Below are 24,088 nucleotides of genomic sequence, written 5' to 3' on the forward strand. Positions count from 1 at the left end.
AGCCTGATGCCTTATCCCGTCTCTTTAGTTCTTCTGTGGTTTCTACCGACCCCGAGGGGATTCTTCCTGAAGGGCGTGTTGTCGGGTTGACTGTCTGGGGAATTGAGAGACAGGTAAAGCAAGCACTCACTCACACTGCGTCGCCGCGCGCTTGTCCTAGTAACCTTCTGTTTGTTCCTGTCTCTACTCGTCTGGCTGTTCTTCAGTGGGCTCATTCTGCCAAGTTAGCTGGCCACCCCGGCGTTCGGGGTACGCTTGCTTCTATTCGCCAGCGGTTTTGGTGGCCTACTCAGGAGCGGGACACGCGCCGTTTCGTGGCTGCTTGTTCGGACTGCGCGCAGACTAAGTCAGGTAACTCTCCTCCTGCCGGTCGTCTCAGACCGCTTCCCATTCCTTCTCGACCATGGTCTCACATCGCCTTAGACTTTATTACCGGTCTGCCTTCGTCTGCGGGGAAGACTGTGATTCTTACGGTTATCGATAGGTTCTCTAAGGCGGCACATTTCATTCCCCTCGCTAAGCTTCCTTCCGCTAAGGAGACGGCACAAATCATCATTGAGAATGTGTTCAGAATTCATGGCCTCCCGTTAGACGCCGTTTCAGACAGAGGTCCGCAATTCACGTCACAGTTTTGGAGGGAGTTCTGTCGTTTGATTGGTGCTTCCGTCAGTCTCTCTTCCGGATTTCATCCCCAGTCTAACGGTCAAGCAGAAAGGGCCAATCAGTCGATTGGTCGCATTTTACGCAGCCTTTCGTTTCGAAACCCTGCATCTTGGGCAGAACAGCTCCCCTGGGCTGAGTACGCTCACAACTCGCTTCCTTCGTCTGCTACCGGGCTATCTCCGTTTCAGAGTAGTCTTGGTTACCAGCCTCCTCTGTTCTCGTCCCAGCTCGCCGAGTCCAGCGTTCCCTCCGCTCAGGCTTTTGTCCAACGTTGTGAGCGCACTTGGAGGAGGGTCAGGTCTGCACTTTGCCGTTACAGGGCGCAGACTGTGAGAGCCGCCAATAAACGTAGGATTAAGAGCCCTAGGTATTGTCGCGGTCAGAGAGTGTGGCTTTCCACTCGTAACCTTCCCCTTACGACAGCTTCTCGCAAGTTGACTCCGCGGTTCATTGGTCCGTTCCGTGTCTCTCAGGTCGTCAATCCTGTCGCTGTGCGACTGCTTCTTCCGCGACATCTTCGTCGCGTCCACCCTGTCTTCCATGTCTCTTGTGTCAAGCCTTTTCTTCGCGCTCCCGTTCGTCTTCCCTCCCCCCCTCCCGTCCTTGTCGAGGGCGCACCTATTTACAAGGTACGGAAGATCATGGACATGCGTTCTCGGGGACGTGGTCACCAGTATTTAGTGGATTGGGAGGGTTACGGTCCTGAGGAGAGGAGTTGGGTTCCATCTCGGGATGTGCTGGACCGTTCGTTGATTGATGATTTCCTTCGTTGCCGCCAGGGTTCCTCCTCGAGTGCGCCAGGAGGCGCTCGGTGAGTGGGGGGGTACTGTCATGTTTTTGATCATCATGTCTTGTCCCTGTGCTTCCCTCTGCTGGTCTTATTAGGTTCTTTCCCTCTTTTCTATCCTTCTCTCTCCTCCTCCCTTTCTCCCTCTCCCGCTCTCTCTCTATCGTTCCGTTCCTGCTCCCAGCTGTTTCTCATTCTCCTAACGACCTCATTTACTCTTTCACACCTGTCCCCTATTTTTGCCCTCATTAGAGTTCCTATTTCTTCCTCTGTTTTCCGCTTCAGTCCTTGTCGGATTCTTGTTTGATGTTTGCTGTTCAGTGTCCTTGTTCCGCCCTGTCGTGTTTTTGCCTTCATCAGATGCTGCATGTGAGCAGGTGTCTAGTGGTCGCGTCTCCAGTCGTTCATCTCTACTGACGAGAGGATTTCAGTTTTCCTGTTTTGTTTTTACCTTAGATATATCAGGAGTATCGTTTTTGTCTAAGACTGGAATAAAGACTCTGTTTCTATTACGTCGCTTTTGGGTCCTCCTTCATCAGCATAACACCTGCCTGGTCTAAGGGGAGACAATTTACTCTCTCCTCTCCTTTTCTGTTGCCAGACTCCCCCTCTCCTCCTCTACCACACTCTCCCTCTCTCCTGTCCTCCTCCGCCACACTCTCCCTTTCCTCCTCCCCATCAGTCCCCCTCTCCTATCCTCCTCTGCCAGAATCCCTCTCTCCCTCATCCTCCCACGTCCTTCCTCCTAGTCATGATTTTAATCATGGCTGAAAGTCTGTACACTGGCCATGGACTGGAGAGACTCATCTGAAACTCCCCCGCGTCATCCTGAGGCTACTGTTGGCTGTTAGTTTAAAATCGACTGGCTTTTGTGCAGAGCACAGCACAGGTGGGAAAATACAAGAGCCTGTCAACAATGGATAGAGCGGAACCAGAGGGTATAGTGGCAAATGGACAAAGCAGTGGAACACCAAGGGAAGCCATTTTGTGTTCAGATTGGAACAGTGTAACACACACACACAGTGTGTGAAGGGGATCCATAAGCTTTGAGCAGGTGCCCGTTGTCTGGATGATTGTCATGTCCTATGGTCCCTTTTCCCCGAAATTGGTCTTGGTGAAAACACTGTCATAAAATCCCAAAATTCACAAGCAAAATTGATTAGGCTACATAAAGAGATCTTTATAGCTTAGTTTGGTTTTGATAGCACAAACCTGTCACTGCAGGATAGTGACATATTGGTTCCTCTAATCAATAAGACTATAGCCTACCAGTTTATAACATGTCTTGAAAAGGTTTTACCTAATTGACTGCCTACAGGTGGATATGAGGGACACTGTGACCAAACCACGCTTTATCAGTAGCTATAATTTATTAAATAACGGTACCATTAATGTTGACAGGTGGGGTGATTGTAAGGCTATCTACAGGTGGCCGTCTTATCAGATATTGAGAACGTTGGCGTGTTGGTAGGCCTACAAGCGCAGCTGTCGTCCTCTTCTAAATCGCGCTGCGCTTGCGCGGATCCAGAAGGGAAAGACCAGAGAGTGAAACGCATTATCGTTGTTTTGATGGCAAGGGCCACTGAACGTTCATAATAATAAAGCAAGTCAAGAGGTTTTGTATCAATATCGTTTTGGTTCGAGGAAATGGATAAGGTAGGTACCGCGTCATGGCTTTCGAAGCTGTGAATCAATGCGAAAAAATTCGAACATTAGTGGCTCCGAGCAAAGGTAGCTCGCAATCATTGGCACGCTATTGTGAACACAAATCAGTAATGACAGCTGTTCACTTGTGGCAATAATACACAGCTGTAACGTTTGCATATTTTAGAAAGACATTGCCACTCAGACAGCGTGCCGGCTATTGAAAATCTGGATACGGTCTATAGGCTTTTCATAACCTTCTAATTTTAATGCATAGGCTATGTATTTGTTTTCGGGATAGCCTGCTAAGTACTCGAACGATATACATGCGCATTATAGTTGACATTAATATAAAGCCTATGATATTCAAGTGAAGGGCTCTCCTTAGGTTTTCATGCGATAAAAGGTTACATGTATTGTCTTGTAATATTAAGCAATTGACAGCAAATAGGAAAATTATAACATAAGGATATAGTCTACATCAGCCCAAAGCCATTTAATTTCATTATTTCAGCTTGTCTCCCTACAGTTCTAATGTGCGCTTTCCTTATTAATTATTTTTTTCGTTCCAAAGGAAGTGTAGGCTACACATGTATTGGAATAAGAAAACTGTGTGAAGAGCACAGCATGCTTTTATGACGGGACGCCACACGGAAAACGCCGAGCCCCTGTCTTTTTTTTTTTGGTGGGGGGGGAATCGTTGGAGTGGTTCGATTCCCTGAATAACAGCTTGGATGTAAAGGGGACATTACAGTAAGACATTCCGAAGATGCCCAAGAGGTGGACCACAGCAACGCCATGCAGCTATCTCCCGGTCGTCTTGTTGGTGCTCGTTCTGCCCAGATGTATACTGTCGATCCGTGCCGACAAAACCATCAGCAAGGAAGATCATGTTAGTGCTACGGTCAATGCCACGGTACTTGACTCCAAAGGCAATCCTAAGCAAATTCTAACCAAGGACGATGGCATGTACGGCCAGAATTCACCGAAAGTGGACGCGAAAGGAATCGTGATTGCACCTGCACCGAATCATGGAGGTAGGTTGGCACAAGTGTGCAACTCTTGCTGCTTATGCACAGCAGACAATTCAAATATTTTTTTCACTAATTGGTCTTTTGACCAATCAGCTCTGTGATAAGAATTTGGCTGACTGTGTAAACACATCCATTGTGGTATCTTTTACCGGCAGTGATGCATCATTGCATGCATGTTAAAATGTATGGTATTAATGCATGCATTACTTTTTGTACTCCATTAATGTATTTTTGAGTGATATTGAGGAATTGCCTTGTACTCAAGGTGTCAATAATACTACCCACACACACACACACACACACACGTTGCTTCTAAGTGAAACCTGTTCCCATAAAATGTTCAAGTTCCAGACATTGCATCTGTGTAATCTTCAACATCAGTGTGTGAATGAGAGGGACATCATTTTCATACTGAGACCCTTTACGTGTTATATTTTCTAAAAGCCTTTTATAACCTCAAACATCTTATATAACACTAATTTAAAATAATAGGGGTCAAGGTATGAGTTTGTCAAGCAATTTTATCTATAAAAAAATCTGAACTATTTGACTCTGCTAGTGACACACACAGTAAACCAGACAGATGCAGTGCCTCTCCAAATGACACATAGTAACAAACTACTGTGATGTTAAGGATCCCTTTTGAAGGGCCTTCTGCCAAATTGCTGCTGGATTAATAAATTCCCAATTGTTTAGGCAATATTTTCCTGTTATTTCAAGATGCAATATTATCACTCTCTTTCTTCAGTAGTCGCATTTCCCCTCCCGCCCCTGTTATGGGGCCACGGGTTGGAAATAGACAATGTTTCTGCAAAGCTAAACTAATTTCTCAGAATATCAAAATACATCTCTGACATGGACTACTTCCTGGAGATTTTCATTCACATTCTATTTTGTTCGGAACCGAGCACTACCTCTTTTTCAAGATTTGCAAACAGTGGTAACTTTTCTGTTCAAATTTTATCCTGTACGCTCACATTGGCTTTTTGCTCTCCTTGCTGTGCGAACTCATATTTACCCCGTTTCCCTAAGCCGCTTGTTTGATTGCCTTCAGGCTAATCTGGCTGTGGTAAACAGACTGGACAGGCTGGATACAGCAGTCCTGTGTCTTTTCCTCAGCTTTCGGTAAGCACTAAACAGCAGCGTCCCCTAAATACCCTTTCCTAGGGCGTAAGAGTTCTGAGGAGGCTCTGAAGGACTTGTGAGGGCTCGGCTTGTTGGGGAATCTGAGAAACACTCAGAAGGGTGGTTGGGGGCCATTTGGTTATGCTTGTTATTTACAACCATAACTTCATATTCCACCCCTTACATAGCAGGCCAAATGGCCCCCAAATGGCTTCTTGTGTGTTTGTGTGACTACATTACTGAGCATAATTTCCCCCTATAGCTATGAACATTGTGTACTCTCTTTTGGTCCACTTCTCCCCTACTCCAACAACCATTAACCAGGTCTCTAAGCTACTGTAGTAGAACATTACATAGTGGGTAACTTAAACGTTTTAGCTGAATCATCCTGGTCCTTAGACTGTGTTGCATGTGTATTGCAGCGATAAGCCAATGGGGATGTACTATGTCAGTAATGCCACCGATGGGGGGCCATATCATCTTTCTGGCGTCGTAGGTGTGAACCTACGATCTTCACCGATCCTCTACGTCTGTCAAAGGAAGAAAGAGAGGAAGCAAGTAAACATCAGTAAAACTGTTTCTACCTTTTTGTTCTTGGTATAAGGACTTTGTTCTGAACAGTTTTTGTCTTGCTTGTTCACAAAGAACAAAAGGATACCCTTTGAAAGGTTTTACTCGTCCCTTTGGAGGATGATATGGAACACGATAGGTGTGTAGTTGCTATGGAAACTGAAGTGGCCAGATAAGCAGCACTACGGTTGCCATCCCTGTTGTGGGCAGAAGGCACCTTTTGATTCGTCCTAAGTGTATTATCAAACTTCAGTATGGGCAGCCTAAAGTGAGTCACAACGCTCCTGTTCTTGTAATGTGCGAACGTTTTATCAAGAACTTAATTGGTTGAAATCTGATTTGACGTAGATTAGCCTTGTGTCCTAGACTCTGCCTTGTTTTTGGTGTCGCTCGGGTTGACGACCAATCACCTAGTTTCCTTTGTCTGCTGCTGGTGCCGTCGTGGCAGTTTGGCCTTGGGGGAGTGGTGTGACCTGTGCTACAACCCTGCCAGCGAAAGTCAAACCGCCAACCCCAAACTCGGTCAGGCAAAGTGGAACGCCAACAGCATGTTAGCAACCATATGACCAAAGGAAGGGCTAATGTTCACCAAAGTAACAAATGGACTTGTTTGTATGACTTGGGCCATAGTTACTTAGGAGATCCCTGTTGTAGTGTATTACATTAAAGGAGAAGTGCTATTAGTCATGGTAAGGTTCTTCAAATTTATTTATATAGCCCTTCTTACATCAGCTGATATTCTTCTGTTGAAGGGGTTACTGGACTGAAATAAAATTTGTTTCCCCGCTGGCCGCACTCTGCGAGTGCCGTACAGGAGTCCGTTACTCTGCTTGTACAGACGCAATGGAACATAGGCGAGCAGGAACACTACCCTGTTTTTGGTCTTTCTTCAATTCAATAGGTCTGACAGAAATCAATCTCTTAGCACCACACATGTACTTGACTCGATGGAATTATCATCATCACTCCATTTGATTTCAAGGATGTCGCATGGCTGTTGACTCTAAAACACCATGCTTTGGCAGTCACCTGCATTCCATTTGACACTTGTGTTTGTATAGCTGACGAAATGAGAAAGAAATGACTTAGGATAAGGTAGATGTTGCCTGTGTAACATTTTATTCTAATGTAGCCTTTTCCTCAGTATGAGACTACAGCATCAAGCCTCTTTGGCCACCCACCTTCACTTCTATCTATCCAACAATCCATCCACCTGATTTTGCAGAGTCACTAGTGCTAGGTGTGTCGCAGGCCCTTGGATTCCAAATACTGTGCTCAAATTTTTTCGACTGCTATTCTAAGAAATTTAACACGTTCTACACCAGGACCCAATATTGTAAGGACCTCATAACAATGGCAAATATATTGCTGCAGTGGCTGCCAGCTGTCGCTTCTATGGAGGACATGAATAGAAATGGAAACAAAATCCTGGCTTCATCAAAGACTCCAACTCTGGAGTGTTGGCAGAATCAGAGCACCTATAAAGTACAACTACTCTCTTCGCATTGACCTTTCTTTGTCTGTAGCCTTTGAACCTTGACCCTTAGTTGTGCCTAGGACATTTTAATTCAAACTACGCTCTGATGATATTTTGAACCTTGAACTCTTTCTTTGCTCTTTTACTGTCAAATTACTCAAGGTGAGGTGTCAAACCAATCGTATCTGTTTAATTCAGTTCTCTTTTTATATTAGGATTTTTTTTTTAAATATCTTGTAACATTCTCACAACCTTTTTATAGCCCCTTAATTAAAATGGTTTATTATACCAGGTGTGAGTACCGGTAGTACTTCAGGAGAGAAGTAAAAACATGATCTACAGCCTCCTCCAGATTCAGGGCCTCTTGGAACATAAACCAGTTGATTTAGCACTTCCTGCCTTTCCAACTATGGCTCTGTGTCTGTCTGGCTGTGGAACCGTAGGACTGAGGCGGAAGGCATATGGTGGGGAGATCAAACGATCAGAACCAAAGCTGTTCTGAGCCCTTCGGCGAACCATAAAGATGAGCAGTCCCTCGGATGAATCCTTGCCTTGCTTCTTCTCTCCCATTCTCTCCTATGCTCCATTTACCTCGACTAGTCTCTCCTCACCACAGGTCTGACTCAGCAGCCAATGAGAAATCATTCCAAACACTAGCCAACCTATCAAGACATTCAGCATCCCACTAACACCCAAACAGAATTAAGACCGAGCAGCCTTGTCAGATGGATGGAGGCCTGTCGTAAAAAATACTTGGCCAACAAGACCATGTGTCAATGGAAACCCTGTTATGCCATTGCGTAGTTGCCGAGCCCAGGGATTTGACGTGCTTGAGTGAGCACACATGGTGGTAAATGACCCTGGCAATGCGTGGCTCTGTGGGATGTTGGCTAATTAGCCCCACCCCAGGCCATGGACGACCAACTCTCCCTAGCTACTGGGAAGAAGGAAGGAGAACTGTCGGCTTGCCCAGTTATTTGTACTGTCCTTACAGGCTGTCACACTTGAAATTGTGCACAGCAACTGATGGCCAAGGCCGGCCCACTCGTTAGGCAGGATTAGGAGTCAGATTGAAGAGGGTGTCATTTTCTGAGCTAAACTGACCAAGACGCACCTCCAACAACACACAAAACCTCACATAATTCTGCCCAAGTGACAATTTCTCTCAACCAGTTGCATATGGGCTTTTTAGGTGAGCGCTGATGCCGCCTTGTGACACGCAGTGCTCATTCTGTTAGACGGGGGCGCAAAATATTTCACAAAATATTTCACTTACCCATTCCCAGCGTGCCTCTCCAGGGTGCTGTTGTAGAGACGCATCGCTGCGGCGCTCCACCAATGTGCCGTCATAAAAATCATCTAACATAAACCATGTAGCAGATACTCTTTCTACCATATCCTGTCTGTGGCCTTTTCTGCAGCCTGTAGGCTGCCGATACAATGTAATGAGACAGACACTTTTTACATCATGCAGGTTTCTCCGATCAAATAGTCTAACCTAAATGGCACCCAATCAAATCAAAAATGTGCTGACATGTTAACAAACATATCCTAAAAACAGGAGAGTTAAAAATAAAATGGACAATATGGAATGGACAATCAGGCTGCTCACAACTGCTGTCCAGGAGTTTCATTCTGTGGGCTAAATTGTCATGATCAATGGTTTCAAGTTTGTAAATGTACATTTTTGACGAGCTCATCTTAGCGGAAAAATAAAATACTTTGCATGTCCCGCTATGTAAACACATTACAAATAGGCTCAGGTTAACTCCAGAGGAAGGCCCAAAAAATGGTCAAAGACTCCAGCCACCCAAGTCAGACTGTTTGTTCTCTCTGCTACCTCACGGCAAGCGGTACCGGAGCACCAAGTCTGGGAACAAAAGGCTCCTTAATAGCTTCTACGCCAAGCCATAAGACTGCTGAATAGCTAATCAAATGGCTAACTGGACTATTTGAATTGACCCTCTTATTTCATTACTGTTTGCACAGGCTCGATGTACACTCACTGGACTCTAACCACACATACTACATTGACACTCCAACACACACGGACACACACACCTGCATATTGACGCCATACACACCCACTCACATTCCTTCACATACGCTGCTGCTACTCTGTTTATTATCTATGCCTAATCACTTTACCCCTACCTACATGTACATATTACCTCGACTAACCCGTACCCCTGCACATTCACTCAGTACCGGTACCCCTTGTATATAGCCTCATTATTGTTATTTTATTGTGTTACTATTTTTCCTTTCTGTTAGCAAAGGTTTCTTACTTACTTTTTAATAACTCCGCATTGTTGTTTAAAGGCTGGTAATTAAGCTTTTCATTACAACACCTGTTGTAATCGGCGCATGCGACCAATAACATTTTATTTGACAAAGATCGGTAGCTGATATTCAGAGCTTAAATAGCCAAAATGATCAGTCACAGGAATCAGGACCAGTAAAGCCAATGCAATGGCCTGTTTTACAAATGGTGGGGCTAACACATGGATAGGCATTCATACAATTCTATTGCAGGCCTACCTTCCAGTAAGGATGTTTTTTTTTGGTCCTGTCCAGACCAGCAGTCTTTGTTGGAGCATTCCAGACCAGCAATGACTTCCACAGACATTTGCTTTTGCTTCGGTCTGGACCAGCCTTGATTTGACCCAAACCTAGATGTCTATGTATGGTTCAGATTTTGTCTGTTCTGGACCGGCCTTGATTTGGTCTAAATATAGACGTCTAGAAATGACGTCTTTTCAACTTTCATTTAAACCTGATTTAAACATCCAGAAAATATGCATTTTCAACGTTTCAAATTTTTGTTAATTCAGAACTGAAAATTAACCTTCTCCAGAAAATACAGATTTTATTTTTGCAGGGCAGCAATATTTGTCTCACCTAGGGTGGCAGAATAGGCAGGACCTGCTTATAGCTGTACTACTGTATGCCTTGTGAACTTTCTCTCAGTATCACTATATCTACTGAATCGCACAATTAACATTCAAAAGGAATTTGGGTGGTAACATGTAATATTGTAATACCATACAACATACACTCTGACCAGGGCAGGGCAAAATAGGACAAACAGAGGATTTTAGTCAGTGGTGACCATTGACAACCTTGGTAGTGGTGTTCCATCCAGTGTTCTGTTATTAGACTGCAGTGTATTATTTCCATTGTGTGCTGCGAGCTATGGCTCGGTGTATGTGAGTGAGGGAAGCCCTGGAGCAGATGGAGGGAGAGCGCAGTCTCCTAAGCCCTCAGTGATGATGACGGATGGGACGTTTTTGATTGGCGGAAGGGTGGTGAGTCGAACAGAACGCTCCAGCCGCATTATTAAGGAGAAAATGTGCCGTTAAATGACCTCGGCCCCATCAGCCTAGCCACAGAGACAAGATGAATGTGAGCACAAAGGGAAGCAGCATGCACTCTCTGTCATAACGGCATCTCTATGGTGTTTTACTGGGGTTTTACTGTACTGTACATTTGGTAATGTTGGTATATTGAATAAGTCCCAATTGGTTGTCTGTGGTAGGGTGGATGCCACGTGCCCTGCACAATTCAGACTTTTGTTAGCCTTTGTTATTTGATCATTTGATTTGATTTATTTGGATCCCCATTAGCCAATGTCAATGGCGACAGCTAGTCTTACTGGGGTTCGACATATAACGAAAAATACATTACAGACAAGATTTTACAATTTACGTACATTTTAAAAAACATGAACATGTAGTGTGTGTGTGCATCTATCAGTTACACATGTCAGTACATACACACAACAGGTAGGTCACATTGGGGGGAGGTGTTGTGCCCTGAGGTGTTGCTTTATTATAATTTTTTAAACCATGACTTTACTTGTACAGGATGATGCCCAAGGGATTGACATTCATGACAGAATTCCACTCACTCACTCACCAGCATCTTTATTAGTGTCCATAATTTTGAATATAAGGTTATTTGAGTGAATAAGTAGGCTATAATAACCTTCCCTTGACCCTGTCCTTAAGAGGGCGTCTATATAATTCCTGTGTGAGATTGTTACTTCACAGCAGGTGAGTCAGATGAGCTTATGTAATATGTTTCCCAGCACCAGTCCTCGAGTACCTCCAACCGCACACATTTTTGTTGGGGTTGTTGGGGGTACTCAAGCACTGGAGTTGGGAAACACTGTATGACATCAAAGTTTTAGAGCTTTCTTGGTTGAAAAACTAATCTGGAAAAGATACAGTATGTTCACTAATAGCCCAATTCGTACGTGACTAAAAATGTGTCAAATTGCAGCAAATGAACTCGACAACAAAGAGAAAAAATGTCAGTTTTAAAGAGTGAGGTCGCTAATGTCACGTTCTGACCATAGTTCTTGTGTGTTTTGCTTGTTTTAGTGTTGGTCAGGACGTGAGCTGGGTGGGCATTCTATGTTGTGTGTCTAGTTTGTCTGTTTCTATGTTTGGCCTAATATGGTTCTCAGAGGCAGATGTTTTGTGTTGTCTCTGATTGGGAATCATATATAGGTGGCTTGTTTTGTGTTGGGGTTTGTGGGTGGTTGTTTCCTGTCTCTGTGTTTTTCTCTGCACCAGATAGGGCTGTTTCGGTTTGCCACGTTTGTTATTTTGTTAGTTGTAAGTGTTCACAGTTTTCGTCTTGTTTATTAAAGTCATGTTGAACACGAGCTACGCTGCGTCTTGGTCCGATCCCTGTTACACCCTCTCTTCTCGTGAAGAGAGGGAAGGCTGCCGTTACAGCTAAAATGTTTTGCTCGCAAGATGGGCTCTGTATGGATGTGGGTACGCAGATCCACGAGCCACTGTGGCACTATTTTTATGGCCCCCACCCACATCAGTTTTAGAGCTTTCTTGATTGAAAAACTCATTATAGTATGTTCACTAAAAGCCCTATTCATACGAGACTAGTATTACTATAGAACGTTCGTTATGTGATTATTACCCCAGCATGTCCATTTTGCAGTGGTCGATTGGGATGGGATGAGTTTTCCCAAACTGTCCTTGTAATTCTTTTTTTTCCTCATTCAAAATTATGACAGAAGCCTGGAGGCTCCTTTAGGTGTGAAGATATTTCATGTCTAGGGATAGCCTAATGGCCCTAATGGCCTTCTCCCAGTTTGGAGAAAGTCAAAATAATAATGTGTGTCAATACTTTTAAAAGAGAAGTATGGCAAGTTGATATGACAAACAGATCCTTCATCTGTAGGCTACATGCATAGCACTTTGTTTTAAGCATCAATTTGTTCCCATTTTCTTACCCAAACTGGATGCAGCACCTGTTTTAAACTCTGTAATATCCCTCAAAACACAGGGATGACGATTCACACGGTGTACGTATTATCAGGGTACCTGGGAGTTTGCTGAAAAACTAACATGGCAGATTCGGGCAGGACTAAACAACAGATGTGGTGATTTGTGCTTGGTCATACTTAAGACACCTCTGAAATGGCTGTTGAGATACTTCTGCAAAACCCCACACTAGGTTTCAGTTTAACACCACTGCATTTCACAACATCCCACGTTTTGATCGTTTCACTTTGAGGTTAGCTTTGCAACGCTGTGATGTTCAGTACACAGGTGTCCTTCCTCCTAAACGCCGCTCTCGCTGTATTGTATATATGCCATCATGCCAAGCAAATAGAAGTGAGATGTCAAAGAGGAACAGGTGCTTTCGTGACATCAAACCCCACCAACATCTCGCAAACGGTTGGCGCCATGCACCGTGTAAAGTGTTGTTGATTCTCGCCACGATACCAGCAGCAGTTTTCCTGTGTTATCGGGTCAGATTCAAGCTTCCTGTTGTTCTCCCAACTGAATAGTGCAACATTGCTCTGAGTCACCCCACAACTCTTCTTCTGATTTAATATCTCACCCAAGAAGGCGCTTCAGGAACAACATTCTGAATTGCAGCGTAACGCTCAGATATTAGTAGGAATGAAAATGACCCTGTTGAAAACGTCAGCATTGTCTTTGTAGTGACGTGCACTATAAATGGTGGTTTCCAGTCTGTTTTTCAAGGCCCTTTTGCTATAAGGGCTAGTGCAAATGCTCTGTTTCCGCTGAGACATTACCATACATGTAGGGTTTTTAAGCCTGAGAACTAGGCCACGCCTCCAGTGGTTGAATCTTTATGGAGTCAGCTTATTAGAAAGCCGATTGCCAATTGCCCACTCAGTTCAAATGTTGGTCAACTCATTTCATATTAACTTACCTCAGGTTTTAAAGAATAAAGAGTATTTCATAATTTCAAGCAGCAATACTCTGCTCATTGATTACCCAGAGTGCCTGTGGGTGTTCAATTCACATCTTTCCACTATAGCCCATGTCCCAAATTTAGAATGCCAATGATGATTAAAACAAACTCTGTGACCCTTAATTACTGTCTACCCATTTAATGAGTATTGATGGCAGCGTAGGCATCTGGGATACCGTTCACCCTCAGGCACTCTGGGTAATCATCATTATGCTCTGTGTTTGTGATACAGTGTGTGTGTGTCGTGCACGCAAGTGATTTACTTGCAACTTTGTGGTATATTGCAAGCCTTTTATTTGATCCCATCACTTCATATGAGATGGAATACTGTGCTCCCTCCATCTCTTTGAACAGTAAGCCAACTTCATAATTTTCACAGTCAGGGTGGCTTAGCCATCTAATGTCAGCCCTGACATTGATACAGTATTGAGCATTGTGTGTGGATGGGTCTGTGCTTGTCCTGTGCGCATGCCCCAACTGCCAATTCCAATGCCTCGAAGGCAGACCTTAACTGTCACTACTAAGCGCCAAAACCTTCAAATGCAACCAAAACCATCAAATGTAGCTAAAAACCTCACATTTTGCTAAAACCCGGCCTAATCAATGTGTGCAAATGATTGGAGCGCTGAGAAAAACTGTTCAACAATGTGGTAAAGTCATTTTTCCCTGGAAGGGTTGCGACTACTGCTACTACTACTGCCCCTGCTACCCCTGCTACTACTACTACTACTACCACTGCTGCCGCTGCTACTGCTACCCCTGCTACTACTACTGCTACTACCACTGCTACTACCACCGCTGCTACTGCTACTGTAACGGATGTGAAATGGCTAGCTAGTTAGCGGGTACGCGCTAGTAGCATTTCAATCAGTTACGTCACTTGCTCTGAGACATTAAGTAGGGTTGCACCTTGCTCTGCAAGAGCCGCGGCTTTTGTGGAGCGATGGGTAACGACGCTTCATGGGTGACTGTTGATGTGTGCAGAGGGTCCCTGGTTCGCGCCCGTGTCGGGGCGAGGGGATGACGTAAAGTTACTACTGCTACATTGATGCTGTTGACCCGGATCACTGGTTGCTGCGGAAAAGGAGGAGGTTGAAAGGGGGGTGAGTGTAACGGATGTGAAATGGCTAGCTAGTTAGCGGGTACGCGCTAGTAGCATTTCAATCAGTTACGTCACTTGCTCTGAGACATTAAGTAGGGTTGCACCTTGCTCTGCAAGAGCCGCGGCTTTTGTGGAGCGATGGGTAACGACGCTTCGTGGGTGACTGTTGATGTGTGCAGAGTCAGGGCGAGGGGGCGACGTAAAGTTACTACTGTTACACTACCGCTGCTACTGCTACCGCTACCGCTGCTACTGCTACCGCTGCTACTGCTACCGCTGCTACTGCTCTACCGCTGCTACTGCTACCGCTGCTACTACTACCGCTACTACTGCTACCCCTGCTACTACTACCGCTGCTACTGCTACCCCTGCTACTACTACTGCTACTATTACCGCTACTACCACTGCTACACCTGCTCCCGCTGCTACTGCTACCCCTGCTGCTACTACTGCTACCCCTGCTACGACTACTACCGCTGCTGCTGCTACTACTACCGCTACCCCTGCTACTACCACTGCTACTGCTACCCCTGCTTCGACTACTACCACTGCTACCGCTGCTACTGCTACCCCTGCTACGACTACTACCGCTGCTGCTACTGCTACTACTATTACTACCGCTACTGCTACCGCTGCTGCTACTACTACTACCGCTGCTCCTACTACTACTACTACTGCTGCTCCCGCTACTACTACTACCGCTACTCCTACTGCTGCTACTACTACGACTACCGCTGCTGCTGCTATCCCTGCTGCTGCTACTGTTACCCCTGCTGCTGCTACTACTACTACCGCTACTACTACTACCGCTGCTACTGCCACCCCTGCTGCTGCTACTACTACTCCGCTACTACTACTACCGCTGCTACTGTTACCCCTGCTGCTGCTACTACTACTACCGCTACTACTACTACCGCTGCTACTGCTACCCCTGCTTCTGCTACTACCGCTACTCCTACTGCTGCTACTACTACGACTACCGCTGCTGCTGCTATCCCTGCTGCTGCTACTGTTACCCCTGCTGCCGCTACTACTACTACCGCTGCTACTGCTACCCCTGCTGCTGCTACTACTACTCCGCTACTACTACTACCGCTGCTACTGTTACCCCTGCTGCTGCTACTACTACTACCGCTACTACTACTACCGCTGCTACTGTTACCCCTGCTGCTGCTACTACTACTACCGCTACTACTACTACCGCTGCTACTGCTACCCCTGCTGCTGCTACTACTACTACTGCTACTACTACTACCGCTGCTACTGCTACCCCTGCTGCTGCTGCTACTGCTACCCCTGCTGCTCCTACTACTACTACCGATGCCACTGCTACCCCTGCTGCTACTGTTACCCCTGCTGCTGCTCCTACTACTACTACCGCTGCTACTGCTACCGCTACTACTACTACTACTACTACCGTTACTTCTACTACCACTGCTACTGCTACCCCTGCTCCTACTACTACTACCGCTGCTACTACTACCCCTGCTGCTGCTACTACCGCTACTCCTACTGCTGCTACTACTACGACTACCGCTGCTGCTGCTATCCCTGCTGCTGCTACTGTTACCCCTGCTGCCGCTACTACTACTACCGCTGCTACTGCTACCCCTGCTGCTGCTACTACTACTCCGCTACTACTACTACCGCTGCTACTGTTACCCCTGCTGCTGCTACTACTACTACCGCTACTACTACTACCGCTGCTACTGTTACCCCTGCTGCTGCTACTACTACTACCGCTACTACTACTACCGCTGCTACTGCTACCCCTGCTGCTCCTACTACTACTACCGATGCCACTGCTACCCCTGCTGCTACTGTTACCCCTGCTGCTGCTCCTACTACTACTACCGCTGCTACTGCTACCGCTACTACTACTACTACTACCGTTACTTCTACTACCACTGCTACTGCTACCCCTGCTCCTACTACTACTACCGCTGCTCCTACTACTACTGCTGCTCCTGTTACACCCCTGAAAAAGGCGGGAAAGAATCACGATTGATACGGAATGTTTACTCATTGAACTTTTAGTGCAATCATTTTACATAAGTAACACATTTTACAGAATAACAGATCTACAGGAAATAGAGTTTTGTAGGGTACAAGGCTTATTCAAATCATAACAGTATACACTGTACATCACTGAAACAAATACTATTTTCAATATAACTGTCAAGCACAAAGCTTTAACTCAGTAAACTATAACTCAATTTATCAACAGGCAATAAAGTGTTTGAAAAACCATTACACAAATAACACCGCAAAATCTCTTATTAACAAAGCACCTGTTCATTCACAATCGACATAAAATGGCAGCTACGTAGCAGTACCTAGCAGTACGAAGCTACCTGCAACCGAGCAGGGCTCATGTTTCTCTCTGCAAACTTAACTAACTTCCTCAATATGTTACTAAGACAAACCTTAAACACTCTTGACATGTTAGCGAGTTATTACATTTAAATTACTCTTTTTTTTATCATCAATAACGTACCTGAAAAAGGGGGGAAAGAATCACGATTGTGATACGGAATGTTTACTCATTGAACTTTTAGTGCAATGAGAAAAAGACCGCGAATTCTCCGTGAACTTGAGTGGAGACCAGAGCAATCGATCTCAGGCTCATAGATTAAGAGCATTTAGTAGATCACAGATTAACACTTTTACCCACGACAACATAAAGTAATCAACATAACGTTTACACATTCCTCTCACAATTCGTACCCTTTGTATGCTTGACGGATTTTAACACAATTATATAAATGTTATCAATCTATCAACTAATACTGAGTGCATGATCTTCTTAACCTTAGATGTTTTAAGATCCTCACATACTATGAATTCACTAATACTGTTTAATGTATAACAGGCTATTAGTATTTCCTTTAACCTGTCACTCCTACTACTACTACCCCTGATGCTGCCCCTACTACTACTACTACTACTACTACTACTACTACTACTACTACTACTACCCCTGCTGCTACTACTACTACTACCACTGCTGCTCCTACTACTACTACTGCTGCTGCTACGACTACCACTGCTACCCCTGCTGCTGCTGCTGCTACCGCTGCTACTACTACCGCTGCTACTACTACCGCTGCTACTGCTACCGCTGCTACTGCTACCGCTGCTGCTGCTACCCCTGCTGCTGCTACTACTACTACTACTACTACTACTACTACTAATACTACTACCGCTGCTCTTACTAATACTACCGCTGCTGCTGCTACCGCTGCTGCTACTACTACTACTACCGCTGCTGCTGCTACCCCTGCTGCTACTACTACCTCTGCTGCTGCTCCCGCTGCTGGTGCTGCTACTACTACTGCTACCCCTGCTGCTGCTGCTACTACTACTACTACTGCTGCTGCTGCTACTACTACTACTACTGCTGCTACTGCTACCCCTGCTGCTGCTGCTACTGCTACCCCTGCTGCTGCTGCTACTACTACTACCGCTGCTGCTGCTACCGCTGCTGCCGCTGCTGCTGCTACCGCTGCTGCTGCTGTTACTACTACTGCTGCTACTATTACTCCTGCTGCTATTACTACCGCTGCTACTGCTACCCCTGCTGCTGCTACTACTACCCCTGCTGCTACTACTACTGCTACCCCTGCTGTTACTACTACTACTACTACTAGTACTACCGCTGCTACTGCTACCCCTGCGGCTACTGCTACCCCTGCGGCTGCTACTACTACTACTACCGCTGCTCCTACTACTACTACTATCGCTGCTGCTGCTACCCCTGCTACTACTACTACTTTTCTGTGAAATGCGTACTTACGAGCCCTTTCCCAACAATGCAGAGTTCAAAAGTAAGACATTTGCTTTAAAAAATATATTTTATTGTTTTACTAATTCCAAGACTAGGGCCACTGAGTGGCGCAGTGGTCTAAGGCACTGCATCACAGTGCTGGCTGTGCTACTAGAAATTCTGGTTCGAGTCCAGGCTCTGACGCAGCCAGCCGCGACCGGGAGACACATTTGGCCCAGCGTCGTCCAAGTTAGGGGAGGGTTTGGCCGGCAGGAATGTCGTTGTCCCATCGCACTCTAGTGACTCCTGTGGCAGGCCAGGCGCAGTGCACGCTGACACGGTCGCCAGGTATACGGTGTTTCCTCCGACACATTGATGCGGCTGGCTTACTGGTTAAGCGGGCATTGTGTCAAGAAGCAGTGTAGCTTGGTTGGGTTGTGTTTCAGAGGACTCGCGGCCTTCGTCTCTCCCGAGTCCGTACGGGAGTTGCAGCGATGGGACAGGACTGTAAATACCAATTAGATACCACGAAATTGTGGAGAAAGAGTTTTTTTTTTTAAATAAGGCTATATGCAAGGGCTACCGGTACTGAGTCAATGTGCAGGGATACGAGGTAATTGAGGGTGTGTGTGTGTTTGCCTTCCCTCACCACCTGGGGGTGGCAGAAAGTCCGTGGTATGCGAATTGGAGTGGGTCTAGGCTAGGGTGTCTGAGATGGTGTTGATGTGAGCCATAACCAGCTTTTCAAAGCATTTCATGGCTACAGATGTGAGGGCAATTGTTTGGACATGATTTAGAAAGAAACGCACACAAACCTATGTAAATTAGATTTTTCTATATTTAACTTTCAATACATTTTGCAAAGTTTTCACTTTGTCATTATGCGGTGTTTGTGTGTAGATGGGAGAAGAGAAATAATTTTAGTACATTGTCTTACAGGCTGTAAGACAACAAAATAAGTCAAGGGTATGAATACTTTCTGAAGGCGCTGTAAATGTTCAGGAATGGGATAGTGCTGACACGCCAACGATAGTGGCTAAATTTAATCTGCCCAAATTCGCCTGGAAGGCGGTTTATTAACATTAAACAGCCATTTTGTGTGCATTTCTTCCCCCATATATTATACATGTTAACATCATACACACGCTCACACCCTTAAAGGTGCGATCTGCAGTTGCTGCATCCATTTTTAGACTTTTCAATTAATGATGTATACCCATTGATTTTTGAAGAATATATTTTACTTCTTTGTTTGTAAACAAACACTGTATAGCCTCTAACTAAAATTGTTAGATCCTAGATAGTCAGTCCTTGTACCCATAGCTCTGTCTGTGTTTGAGGTTACATTGCCCTATCCCTCAGCTCTTTACCAAATCAGTGGCAGGATGGCACTTGCTATTGTTTGAACTGCAGATTGCCACTTTAAATCATTCTTCCTGAATGAGTGCCTGTTCATTAGGCTAAAATGAACGTCGGGCATGGTTCTCATGGCATTGAGTGAAGTCAATAGAAGTCGTCCTGACTGCGGCCTTTTTACAGTGAACAGTCAAGTACTGTACCGCTCTACCTTTTCTCTCCTAAGAGCTATTGACCTGCTGCTCACGTTTTACCAGGCTGTGTATGAAGCACTTTTTTTTTGTGTTTGGGGCACATTTGGGTTGCTAGTTTTGTGCATGTGTATTAAATCTTGACGGCCTGTGTATGATTCATTTAGTGAATATGTTTAGTTAATGATAACATTACGTACGTGATAGTGTGTTGTCTCTCTTAAATTCTCTGAATTTTAAATGAACTGCTCAACTATAGTACATGCTCACACACACACGCAGATATAGACATACACGCATATGCCAGGACTGACTCAATGAGCCACACACATGTAGAGTAAATCCTACGGGGACAGTAAGCATTTGCTCCCTAGTGTTGACACTGCAGCCTGATGAATATTACACTGTCTGTCTCTGAGTGTGTGTCCATGGAGTGTGTGTCCATGAACCTACAGGACAGGGACCATGCCGCCACCATGCACCAGAGGGAAAGAGGGGTAAAAACACACACACACACACTCACTCACAGAATACACTATCAATCACCAGTCCCTAGTACACACACCCTCACTCACAGAATACAACTATCAATCACCGCTCCCTAGTACACACACACACCCTCACTCACACAAGCTCACATTACAGTATTTTAATGCATAGATCCATCAGCGCTGATTTGAGTGTTTACGGGAACAAGAAAGGACGCTGAAACAAGCAGAAACACTCGCTTCTCCTTCCCTGCCTTTCTGAAACACAATACAAGGTCACAGACATTGATTGTATCAGCCCAGTCTCTATCAGCCCAGTCTCTATCAGCCCAGTCTCTATCAGCCCAGTCTCTATCAGCCCAGTCTCTATCAGCCCAGTCTCTATCAGCCCAGTCTCTATCAGCCCAGTCTCTATCAGCCCAGTCTCTATCAGCCCAGTCTCTATCAGCCCAGTCTCTATCAGCCCAGTCTCTATCAGCCCAGTCTCTATCAGCCCAGTCTCTATCAGCCCAGTCTCTATCAGCCCTCTGTCTGCTGGGTCTTTGCTATTAACAGTAGAACCGCTGTGCATGCAACATTCTAATGGTGTAATTAATACATTTCATATATGCTATTGCGAAATTAATAATTTGGTTGTGGTTATGAAAGTCTTTGGTAACATTACAATACTGTAGGCTATATGTAAACAACATGTTACAACTATGAAACAGAGCATGTGTTGGAACGCGGTAAGAGTATCTTTTTATAATGACGCACGGTCAAATGATGAAAACATAAGTAGCCTAAACATCACTTTAAGCACCAAGTGGGCTTGATAAATAGTGAAAATCAGCACAGAAGCAATAATGTCATTAGAATGAATGTGTCAAAAAATGTCAATTATTGTCAGCTCGTGCTTAAATGGTGTGCATCTTCAGAGAATGGCATCAATCGGAGCATGCCCATGTCACATAAATAATGAATATAGCCCGTAGCATTGTCATCATATAATTTGGTGGTGGCCCGGGCACATGCTCAGTGCGCATCATTCTGTTTTTTAAATGTTTTAGATTATAATTAGAATAGATCAATACGATAGAATGGGACACTGTTCTTCATTCACAATTGGTGATTATATAATTATGCATAGTTCGCTTCCACTCGCTCATTATCTCACCCAATCTCCCCCTTTCTTCCCCATCATACTGATACTTTATTGCTTAGTTTACGAGCCCTTTTCCAACAATGTTCTCTCCTCACCGTTTCATTTGCTGTTATGTGTGAAATTAGTTTCGGTGTGGTTTAGGTTTGATTCCTGGCTGTGTCACAGCCAGCCGTGACCGGGAGCCCCATGGGGCGGCACACATTTAGCCCAGCGTCGTCCGGGTTAGAAGGTTTGGCCGGTGGTATTTCCTTGGCTGGGTACGTCTCTAATAGCTATCCCCACCTGGATTGTGCAACATTTACCTATTATTCTTTTCAAAAAGCTCTGAAATTAATTGTCATTGCTAGACAACCATTTTCAGGTCTTGCCATAGATTTTGAAGTACAGACGATTTTGTCAAAGCTGTGACTTGGCCACTCAGGAACATTCTTGGTCTTCTTGGAAAGCAACTCAAGTGCAGATATGGCTTTGTGTTTTAGGTTATTGTCCTGCTGAATGGTAAACTCATCTCTGTGTCTGGCAGAAAGCAGACTGAATCAGGTTTTCCTCTAGGATTTTTGCCTGTGCTTAGCTCCATTTCTTTTTATCCTGAAAAAGACCCCAGTCCCTAACTATTACAAGCATACCCATACCATGATGCAGCCACCACTACGCTTGAAAATATGGAGATTGGTACTCAGTAAAGTATTGGATTTGCCTCAAACATTACACATTGTATTCTGGACAAAAAGTTAATTGCTTTGCTGCATTTGTGCAGTATTACTTTAGTGCCTTGTGGCAAACAGAATGCATGTTTTGGAATATTTCCATTCTGTACATCCTTCTTTTCACTCTGTCAGTAAGGTTAGTATTGTGGAGTAACTTCAATGTTGTTGATCCAGCCTCAGTTTTATCCTATCACAGCCATTATAGTCTGTAACTGTTTTAAAGTCACCATTGGCTTCATGGTGAAATCCCTGAGCGGTTTCCTTCCTCTTCGGTACTGAAATAAGAAGGGTGCCTGTATCTTTGTGGTGACTGGTTGTATTGATACACCATCCAAAGTGTAATTAATAACTTCACCATGCTCAAAGGGATATTCAATGTCTGCTTTAAAAAATTGTATCCATCTACCAATAGGTGCCCGTCTTTGAGGCATTGGAAAACCTCCCTGGTCTTTGTGGTTGAATCTGTGTTTGAAATTTAATGCTCGACTAAAACCTTACAGATTATTGTATGTGTGGGGTACAGAGATGAGGTAGTCATTAAAAAATCATGTTAAACACTGTTATTACACACAGAGTGAGTCCATGCAACTTATGTGGCTTAAGCAAATATTTACTCCTGAACTTATTTAGGCTTGACAAAACAAATATGTTGAATCCTTATTGACTCTACATTTGAGCTTTTCATTTTTAATTAATTTGTAAAAATACAAATAAAACACAATTCAACTTTGACATTATGTGGTATTGTGTGTAGGCCAGTGACAAAAATCTCAATTTAATCAATTTTACTTTCAGGCTGTAACACAACAAAATGTGGAAAAAGTCAAGGGGTGTGAATACTTTCTGAAGGCACTGTCAAAAGTAGTGAATTATATAAGGAAAAGGGTGCAATTTTAGATGCACATAACATATTTTGTTATGGGTTTCCTGCCGTAATGAAAAGCTTTGCAGTCCACTGGTTTAGCAGGGCATGGCTAATACACAACATTAGGGTTGCAAAGGGTCAGGAACTTTCCGGTAAATTTCGATTATTTTCTGAAATTTTCCATGGGAAGTTAAGCCTTGGAATTTGGGGAATTTTGCTTAAATTCATCAAAGTTAGCTTAACATAACCTTTTTATGGGATACACACAATTCTAGGTCTTGTGGCATACTTGGTTAAACTATCCCCATTTCAATGGAATTGCAACCCTCTGCATGCACAGTGCATTCTTCCATCACATATGCAGTGCACTCTTCCATCACATGTACAGCTGATTCTCAAGATCTCGCACACTAATGAGATGCTATTGAGCCCACGCTACTACACTGCCTGAGCCAAGGACTACATGTTTTCTGGTAAGTTTTGATTACAATACTGGGTGGGGTGAATATATTTTATGACATGATTTTTTTTGTTAACTAGTCAATAGTATCTTACAGCAAAGTGTATTTAAATCATTTCTAACTTGTTAACAATTTCTGCTAATTAGTTTGTGGGTTTTAGCTGCCTTGAGCCTTGGGGCACCTTAAATAAAAAAATTGGGTAAAAAAGCCAACTCTGCTCCTTCATTCATTGAATCAGATGGCTCATTCATCACAAAGCCAACTGAAATTGCAAACTTCTTTGCTTATCTTGCCAATGAAAAAGTAATTCAACTTAGGGATGACATGCCAGCAACAAACGCTGACACTACACATCCAATTATATTGGACCAAATAATGAAAGACAAGAATTGTACTTTTGAATTCCGTAAAGTCCATGTGGAAGAGGTGAAAAAATTGTCTATCAACAAT

The 24,088-nt window shown here is 44.4% G+C and overlaps 1 protein-coding gene across 4 annotated transcripts in view; it reads left to right on the forward strand.

The window, feature by feature from the left end:
* The first annotated feature begins 2,946 nt into the window (after positions 1-2,946).
* LOC129858284 (E3 ubiquitin-protein ligase RNF130-like) overlaps positions 2,947-24,088 on the forward strand; it is a 68,901-nt gene continuing 47,759 nt past the window's right edge. For 2 of the 4 annotated variants that reach the window (XM_055927417.1, XM_055927416.1), the window contains exons 1-2: positions 2,949-3,106; positions 3,669-4,131. In XM_055927417.1, coding sequence (XP_055783392.1) covers positions 3,864-4,131 — 268 coding nt within the window. In that variant the 5' untranslated portion in view covers positions 2,949-3,106; positions 3,669-3,863. Of the gene's footprint in view, positions 3,107-3,668; positions 4,132-24,088 lie in introns of all 4 variants that reach the window. The other 2 variants (XM_055927414.1, XM_055927415.1) reach the window with 2 other exon arrangements.

The sequence above is a fragment of the Salvelinus fontinalis genome, chromosome 6, assembly GCF_029448725.1.
Source record: "Salvelinus fontinalis isolate EN_2023a chromosome 6, ASM2944872v1, whole genome shotgun sequence".
Taxonomy (NCBI): Eukaryota; Metazoa; Chordata; class Actinopteri; order Salmoniformes; family Salmonidae; genus Salvelinus; species Salvelinus fontinalis.